The sequence below is a fragment of the Nicotiana attenuata genome, unplaced genomic scaffold, assembly GCF_001879085.1.
Source record: "Nicotiana attenuata strain UT unplaced genomic scaffold, NIATTr2, whole genome shotgun sequence".
Lineage (NCBI taxonomy): Eukaryota > Viridiplantae > Streptophyta > Magnoliopsida > Solanales > Solanaceae > Nicotiana > Nicotiana attenuata.
The window spans coordinates 77,271-86,675 of NW_017674146.1; the positions used below are offsets into that span (position 1 = coordinate 77,271).

Consider the following 9,405-nt stretch of genomic DNA (forward strand, 5'->3'; position numbering starts at 1 on the left):
GGGGGGGGGGGGGGGATTAACCCTTTTGTTTCCCCAGAAAAAGAAAATTATTTGAAGCAGGTAATACAGGGAACCAAATGAATTCATTAGCATTAAGTGCTAAAACAGAGGTACACTACGAATGGGTTCCCAAAAGTACCTTCTTTAGAGCTTCATTGAGCCTTTTTTGGTCTAGTACCAACTCATCTGGCACTTCAGTCCCCCAAGTAACAAGCTTCTTCTCCTCGATGGATGCATGTGTATCTGGATAGCAAAAAAAAAAGATCTGATCAAACACTGAAGAGGACAGATTCCTAAAGTGTGACCGTGATACGGTCTTTAGTAAATAATCCCTTTCAGCAGTTTGTTGGACTATGCTTATTGAATAAGAGTCAGTCTTAAGCTGCTAATTCAAGCAAAAACCAAAGACTTTCCCACTACAGAAGCCAGACCAAAGGCCAACTTAGTATGCCTAGAAATATAGATGTTGTGTTTGCCTAGTACCACTAAAACCCTAGTGGTCATGCTGACCACTTCAACAGATATTGAATATGTTTCGCTATCGGCAAACTAATACGTTATTTTCTTCTAAAGTCAAAAAAGCCAGTACACCAACTCCAAGACATTCTAGTTCTAGGGCATGCAAATAATGGAAATCAACTAATTGGCTTGAATAGATCTTATAACTGTAAAGGACAGGCTAAGTTTGCTCGAGTCTGAATATATTCCTTTCAGAGGGGATACACCATAACCAAATTTTCTGTATTTGAAGATACACCTAGAGAAATTTTCTGTGGTACATTAATTAGGAAACTGGTAGCTATAATCACTATGTAGCTCCAAGCCTACAATCTAAAACCTTCTGCGATCAAAAGAAGCAGCACACGAATCAATCCAGAAATGAATGAAGGAAGAAAGGAGAGAGCTTCTGGTTGGTTTTCTTGGAATAGGAGAAGCTAAATTTTTTTATTAATCGGTTAGTGGAAGCTATTTCTGCATTGCAGTACTCCTATAGCTTGAAGATTTTTCCCTGGTACAAGAACTAGCACCTCATTCAGAAAATATTGACATTACTAACTAGGAAACTTTTAAAAACCTGAAACCTCCTCTTGCGAAGATCACTATAGAGAGTGTGAGAGACGAAATTAGACTATCCAATTATACCTTCAACTACTGATGTTCTGGTGTTATGCTAGCAATTATACTAAACAATGCCAATTACCTTCTTTGATCAGTTAAAACAATGCTAATTACATTTTTTTATAAGCAATGCCAAATTTTTTTTTTATAGGTAAAACAATGCCAATACTGGAAAAACACTAATGCGAGAGTTGAAGTTATCTTTTGATAACATGCACGAGAAACAATCTACTTTCTTTTTACTCCTCAGAAGATAAATTTGAGAAATAGATACAATGTTAAGGAAAACTACAATAAATTATGACAGTAAAGTTGTTATGCAAGCAGAGTCTTATAATTTCAAGACTACATCCACAGTTTCAACATACCTTCAGCTGCCTCCTTGCGAGCAATGTTGGCCTTCATAAGATCAGCAGAAGCTTCTGCTGCTTCAATTCCAGCGGCACCAGTACAATAGCTATTTCTGATTGTTTGTTTGCAGCACTTGTAACCCCATTGGTGATACTTCCACCACGAACCCCAAACTGTGGTGTGGTTGTTGATGCAAACATCCTCTTCATATTTGCTTCTAGGAAGTGACATCTCCTGCATAGCAAGTTACTCACTGAGTTATGTGAAACAAACAAAGTAACAAACAAATAGGACAGAAAATATTTGACTGAACAATTCCCTTCCATTGATTAGAAAACAAACAATTCTTCCTCCTTTTATGCACAAAAGTGCACACAACATGAAGAGCATGAATGGACTGATCAAACTAAGAACTCCATACCCGATCCTAAGTAGAAACGACAAAGCCGTCTTTCTCAGACAATAAATGGCACAAGGTTAAGGGTTTACAACTTAAAATAAGAACAATGAAATTGGTCAGGAATTGTACTACCACTACTTGTTCTTTTACGTGGTACATCAATGCGTTAGGGAAGAGTGCCTTCAATAATCTAAAGACCATACCTTCGCATGGATTTTCTGCACATGTTGTTTTCCAAGTTACTTAATCATCCCTATTTTAAAAGGAAATGAAAATTAACAGAGTCAATTTTACCATGGTGGTAAAAGTAAAAAAAATGCACTCTGCCCTAGACAACTTTTGCACCTTCAACACCTATCTCTCTCTTGCTCTTGATTCTTCCATGCCAAGGCTATCCAATACCTCCGGTGGAGCTTAATTATAGGCCATGCTAGCTACATTGATCACACATCTAATTCTAGATTCCTTCTTTTCCAGACTCTTTCCATTAATCTTTATGCTTTTCCTCCTTTTTTTCACTTCATTTTTGGCCCTTCCTTTAAATTGAATGTTACTTTCTTCTGCTTTAAGGGAACTCTTCATAGACAGATGGAGGAAGAAATTGCCAAACATGTCTTCAGAGAGTTTTGCCAGCCAAGTCCTTCCTTTAATTGCTGATTAGCGTTTTTTCACTTTACAATGAGGTCCTAGGAGGTGGCGATGGTTATCAGTGAATGAGTGAACTGTCTTGTAGAGCAGCATGGAATAGAGGATTCATAGAGCCAACCACGACTAGTTCAAAATTGAGGCGTAACCGTTGTGATTTTTCTACACAACTGGAAAAAAGCTTGGAGAGGTTTATTCATGATACCCAATTAATATACAAAAACTGCTACTATGTGTCAATCCCAAGCTAGTTAGGTTGGTTATATGACTCATTGATACTAGCTGCATAAGCAAATATCTAGCCGAGCTCGAACAATTTTGGGGGGTTTTGGGGGGGGGTGGATGCGCTGCTTTGGCGGTCTAAATAAACAAAAAGGACAAAATGATAGTTAAAAGATAAAATAAAAATATAACCCCCCCCCCCCCCCCCACAAAAAAAAAAACAAAACAAAACAAGAAAGCAAATTTTTGAATGATAATTCGTTACCTGGCCCTTCACAATCCTACCAGCACGATCATATTCAACCTCGATCATATTCAACCTCTTTCTCACTTTGACCCAGTAAGAGTTCTCTTGGAAGTGTGTCATCACTAGCTGCATTGCCATACTTCTCCATGATATCACCCTTAGTTTGCGCCTTCAGTTTCTCCTTGTTAATCTTATAATTTTTGTAGAGCAACTCCGCCTGGGATGGAGCTGCTTGCATATGAACATCATGACCCTTCTCAAAAGCCTCCCGGGCATGTACATTAAGCTGCTTGAACTCCAACGCTTGACCACTGATTCGGTTTTGGTTATCTCCCTAAACAGAGAAACGATCACAGTTGATAAACATGCATATAACAGAAGATTGAGAGTAAAGATATTTTCGGGACTAGTAGCACTTGCAGCATAGAATTTTTCATCTGGATCTGCATCAGGAAGAGGATCTTCACGCATGGATCGTGTTTTGGGATCATAGTGTGCGGAATTCACATCAAGGTTCCAAAGATATTTAGCTCTATCCTCCCGAATACGAAGGTTCCTGGTCAGGACAGATGCATCAGTAGAGCGTAATATTCAACCACAACATTCAAAAAGTGCTCACAATCTAACTCCCACAATGACCCACAAAAAATATATTAAGAAAAACTCACCTAACAGTTCCTGTGCTACCACCACCAGTGGTTCGTACACGCTTCTCGACTTTTGCAAAATCCATCTGCTTACTTTCATCAACCTTTGCTTCATCTACATTCAAAGCATCCTCGTAATCATTATTGTCACTATCACCTCCTTCTCTATTTTCTTTATTATTGTTCTCTTCCAATTTTTTAAGTTGTTGCTCCTTGAGGTATTTGCTTCTTGCATCATCCCTTGCTTCATATTGTTCAATTACAAGGAAATGAGAAGCAGCATCATACCCATTCGAGCGATCCCTTTTACCATCATAATCCAGCTCAAACTGCTCTACCTTCTCATCAGGAGCAATATGTTTTCCTGTCCATCTTGCTCCCACTTCACGTGGCCTTTCCATGCATGACTTAACATCATGGGTCATTGCTCCACAACTGCACAAAAGACAAATGGAGATTTATCTTCCCGGATTGTTTGGATAACCTAATGAAATGGACATTTTGCCCCACATTGCATGCTTTCCCAAACCTTGTCGAAAACCATATCTGCTTTCCCAAAATAAATAACTCCTCTTTAACATACATCACATGAAATTTACATGTTTCCCCACTAATCAATATTAATTTTATTTCCAATTTACAAAAGCAACTTATTTTCCTAAAATGCTCCACATTAATCACCACGCAATCACAATTTCAGCTCAATTTTTTCTTTGGTTGCAGAGTTTAAAGCTTTCCATTATTCTAACCTAACTAGTACACGTTTGCCAAGGCAGGGCATTACCCATTGTCTTCTGCATGGCACAAATTTGAAACAATGAAGAATAAGTGCTATTGTTCTTGTTTCTTGAATCCAAAACTATCATACAATTGTTTATGTTCCTTAAGGCCAAACAATTATTTCCCTTTGCAACTTCTAGAATTGGAATCAGGAGAAAGAAACACCTAAATTTAGACGAACTCCCTATCACAAAGATTACAAAATAATTAATACTAAATTTAGCCATCCATCATGCAAGGAAGGCAGCAAGCATAAGGGGTTCAATATTTAAACTTCCAAAGTAAAGTTTCTTTATAGTAGTTAGATTTCTTTTAAACTACAATACAAGCGACAGGGGCAATTAAGTGTCAACAAATGACAACAGAAATTAAGCATATGGCATCACACTTACTTTTCACATGCACCCTTCCGATACTTGTCAGCCTGATATGTCTTCGCGCCTCTATTATACCATTCACTCCTCTTTTTCAAATCCGGTTCCTGCTTCTTTTGATGTTTTAAACTCTGTGACCACCGAAAACAATTAAAAAGGTCAAAAAATTAAAAATCAACAAAATTTTACGTCGCTTAAACAAAGGAAGAGAAGATGTACGTACAGGTCTACCAGCATAGAGATACCAAGGAGCAGAAGACATATACTGAGGAATATGAGGATTGATCTCTTTTCCATCTTCGTCCACCTCAGCAGGAGCAAGGCCAGCCTTTCTCGCTTCTTCTAATTCCAACTGTTTCCTATGATCCTCCCTTGATCTAAATGCCACTGAAATTCTCATAAATTTATAGAGATTAATGACGCATGAATCAAAAATTACGAGTTAATGATGATCAAGTGATCAGAATAAACCCGTACCTGATGCAGTAGCCATAATTGTTTCAGTAAGTGGGAATCGCTAGTTGAAACACAGAGGAAAATCGATTATATAGACGAAGCTGTAGAAAGCCCTACAAATTACTTTCCCGCAATCCGAATTTGAGTGGGCAAGTGATATATATTGGGGACACAAAAGGCGGTTGGATACCGTTTGTTTTATTGGGGGTGTGGTCGGACCCGGTCTGTTTTGCTGGGACCAAAAAAAAAAAAGAAGCAGCAGTATCCGATTAGAAAACGGATCAGAAGGGTTTTATTGTAATTTAAGCAAAATACTTAACGTTATAGTTTGACGCGTGCCCGCTTTCTTCTAGGTTTGACACGTCTTTAGCTAGCAAAATTTTGGATGGCTCATGAACTTATAGCCCGTTTGATCAAGCTGCAAAAATCAGTTTATTTTGAGAAGTGTTTTTTTTTTAAAAGTGCTTTTCTCAAAAGTACTTTAAAGCACTTTTGGTGAGAAGCAGTTTGTGTTTGACTAATTAGTTTGAAAAGCACTTCTGAGCAGCAATTAGTGTTTGACCAAGTTTTAAAAATAACTGCTTCTAAGTGTATTTTTCTCAAAATTGCTTCTCAAAAAAGTGCTTTTGGAGAGAAGCTACTTTTTTCTGCTTCTCCAAAACTGCTTCTGCTTCTCCTCAAAAGCACTTTTTTTCCTTCCAAAAGCTTGGCCAAACACCTCAATTTTTGGCCAAAAGTGCATTTGGCAAAAAAAAAAGCACTTTTGGCCAAAAAGAAGCTTGGCCAAACAGGCTATTACTCAGTCAAATTATTCTCATCGGTTTCTTCTGTTTTGTTTGTGCAAATCTTTGATGATTTCTCAAGTTTCTCCTCTTTTTGCTTCGTCTTCCGTTTTTCCATTTGCACATATGTGGACTCAGTTGTTGGAAGTTTGTATAGGGAAAAATATGATATGACACGTGGTCGTTTAAAGGAAGGATACGTGGAATCCAAAACAGAGATGGTCACCAAACGCAGCTATTCCGCTTGTCATCGGAAGAGAATGTTCATAAAGGTTTATTAAATGCTTTGCGTCCGGTAGCATTTAATAAGGAATATTCTGCAGCATTAAGAACTGCAGCCCGTTACAGGGAATTTGGCATTTATTTCTACCGTTACACCTTCATTAATGACCCTCATACTTGACATTAAAGGAGGGCACGATCTTAGGACCTTTTTCTATAGACACAGTTATAAATAGAGAGCTAAGTTATCATCGTAGAGGACATGATTTTCCTGGCTAACTTATACTACATTCAATACATAACTTAATACAATTTTACTTTCTTGCTTTTGACCTCATCATTGCCGTGCCCAAAAATCTTGTTCCCGGATTCACCAATTTTGCTATTTCATCTACATTTGGCTAAGTATTATATATTTCTTCAGTTATTTCATTATTTTCAGGATCAAATTAATTCACTTGTCTAGAAACTACGTATAAATTTAACTGTACCATTTTAGGGGTAAACAGTTTGGCACCCACCGTGGGGCCTAGACAGTCGTGCAATTAAATTAATCCTTGCCTTTTTTACTAACATACTTTAATTGTTTTTTCTTAGAAAAAATCACAAAAAACGGCAGATAACATTGTTAACAACACGTATAATCCTGAAATTCGAGGGGATCAACCTCGTTTCGAGGATTCAATCAGTGACACTCACAACGAGGGGAATGATACCACGCAGGTGCATGGCAGGCAATATCCTCGACATGTTCGGGAGACAACTTCCGATAATGCTAATGAAGAGCATATCGTCGATGCGGTAAGGGTCTTGCAAGAGCAACAAGTGATTATTCTAGGCCATCTCACGCGACAGGATATGGTTATGACGGAGTTGAAGCAGGCGCTATCGGGGGCTTCGACTAATACAAACAGGCGAGATCCAATTCCTCCCGATGTCCACGTAAACCAAACAACGCAGAGAGTCGACATCAACACCCACATAGGTGAAATTGGCTCCGACAGAGCTGGGGGGAGCGGATCTGGTCTCAATAACGAGAACGATCCTTTCAAGAATGAACTTTACGGTTTATGAGGGAAGTAAACTCCTGCATGGACCAAATCCCCGGCGCTCCACCAGTATTGAAAGGCTCGAACTCGGAGAAGTATACCCAATTGCAGTACAACCCTAGCGCTGCTCCAGAATTAATCCTAAAGCGGTTTAAAATGCCCGAAGTGCCAAAGTATAACGGAACTTCAGACTCGCAAGATCATATTACCACCTATACAATGGTTGTAAAAGAAAATGATCTAGCTCCCCACGAAATTGAATCTATATTGTTAAAGAAATTTGGAGAAACTCTTACAAGGGGAGCTTTGACGTGGTATTCATTATTACCCGAGCACTCCATAGATTCTTTTGAGATGCTCGCGGATTCTGTCATCAAGGCCCATGCCGAGGGCCAGAAAAGTGCAAGCCCGGAAGGCTGATATATTCAGGATTTCGTAAGGAGAATCCGAATTATTAAGGGAGTTCATTACCCGATTCCAGAAGGAAAAAATGTTGCTCTCGGCTGTCCCGGATGAATGGGAAGCTGAAGAATTCACTAAAGGATTGAATCCGAGAAGTTCAGACCCTTCCCGAAAATTGAAGAAGCCTATTTGAGTTTCAAGCAACGACTTGGGCGGACGTCCACAATCGGGTACGAGTCAAAAATAAGGATCGAAGATGATTAGGTTGGTTTTCCATTATCGACCAAAGGACGGGAGAAGAACAGAGAAAATTCAAAAGATGATTATGATGCGGACAACGGACAAGTTCTCCGTTGATAGAAGGACCGACCGTGGCTGGAACAACAGATCGTTGCAGGATAAAGAAACATCAGGGTTGAGGGATCCTTCATACCCCAAGTTATCGGAGTATAACTTCAACGTCAGTATAGTGGAGTTGGTATCAGCCATGAGAAACATCAAAGAGGCACGATTCCTGATACCTAGGAGATCTGATTCCAGCCAGAGGGATCCTAACTTATGGTGTGATACCATAGGACAAATGGCCACCGATAGGGGACTGCTGACGCCTCCGGGAAGAGGTGGCAATGCTGTTGAAAAATGGTCACATCAGAGAATTATTAAGTGATCGATCTAAGAACAACTATGGTCGTAACAGAGACAACGCGGATCCCTCGAAAGCAGGAGATGAACCCACACGCCAAATGATCAATATGATCTTCGGAGGGAATGAGATTAATAGGTTCACCTTTTCGACAGCAAAGAAGACGAAAGTATCAATAACTCATAGTAAAAGCCTCCGGGAAGACGATATCACTTTCACGGAGGAAGATGCAGATGGATTGTTGCTACCACACAATGATGCACTGGTAATTTCTTTAAATGTGCTGGATTTTAAGATTAAACGTGTTCTAGTGGATCCAGGAAGTTCAGCTAATATCATACAATGGAGAATCCTGGAGCAAGCTAAACTCACTAGAAGCATTATTCCGACAACAAAGCTCCTTGCTGGATTCAACGTCGCGAGCGTAACAACCCAGGAAGAAATTTTGCTGCTCATGAACGCTGAAGGGGTAATAAAAACAACTCTCTTCAAAGTTGTAGACGGAGACATGGGATACTATATCATCCTAGGAAGGCCATGGTTACACGAGATGAAAAGTTGTGCCCTCAACGTATCACCAATTGTTGAAATTTCCGACACCTGAGGGAATCAAGCAGATAGAGGTGATCAATCTGCAGCAAGGGAGAAGAATGCGATTTCGGTCTCTAGTAGCAAGGAAAAGGAGCGCGCGACATAACAATTATAGAAATCGGCTCCTACCCCCAAACTAGAGGAAGTTAGCCCAGGGACGGCAGAGTCGAAACAGTATCAGGTGCCAAGATATATTCAAGTTCCATAAGGAACAAATGCAACAAAATCCACGGCAGAAGAACTAGAGCAAGTTGCGTTGTTCAAAGAATTCCTAGAAAGGAAATTCCATTTGGGAACAGGACTGCACCCGGATCTCAGATCTGATTTCATTGAATTTCTTAAAATTAATGTCGATTGTTTTGCATGGTCGCACGAGGATATGACAGGTATCCCAACGGAGGTAGCCGTACACAAATTAAGATTGGATCCCGGCATGCCTCCGGTAAGATAAAAGAAGCGCCCTATTACTGAAGCC

The 9,405-nt window shown here is 39.6% G+C and overlaps 1 protein-coding gene and 1 pseudogene across 1 annotated transcript; one reads left to right on the forward strand and one right to left on the reverse strand.

Moving 5' to 3' along the window:
• The window catches only part of LOC109218091, a 6,288-nt pseudogene extending 903 nt beyond the window's left edge, over window positions 1–5,385 (reverse strand).
• A 3,063-nt stretch (window positions 5,386–8,448) lies between these two features.
• On the forward strand, window positions 8,449–8,943 carry LOC109218090. The gene has a single exon (XM_019382411.1). The coding sequence runs from the start codon at window positions 8,449–8,451 to the stop codon at window positions 8,941–8,943; it is 495 nt and encodes a 164-aa protein (XP_019237956.1).
• The last annotated feature ends 462 nt before the right edge of the window (window positions 8,944–9,405 follow it).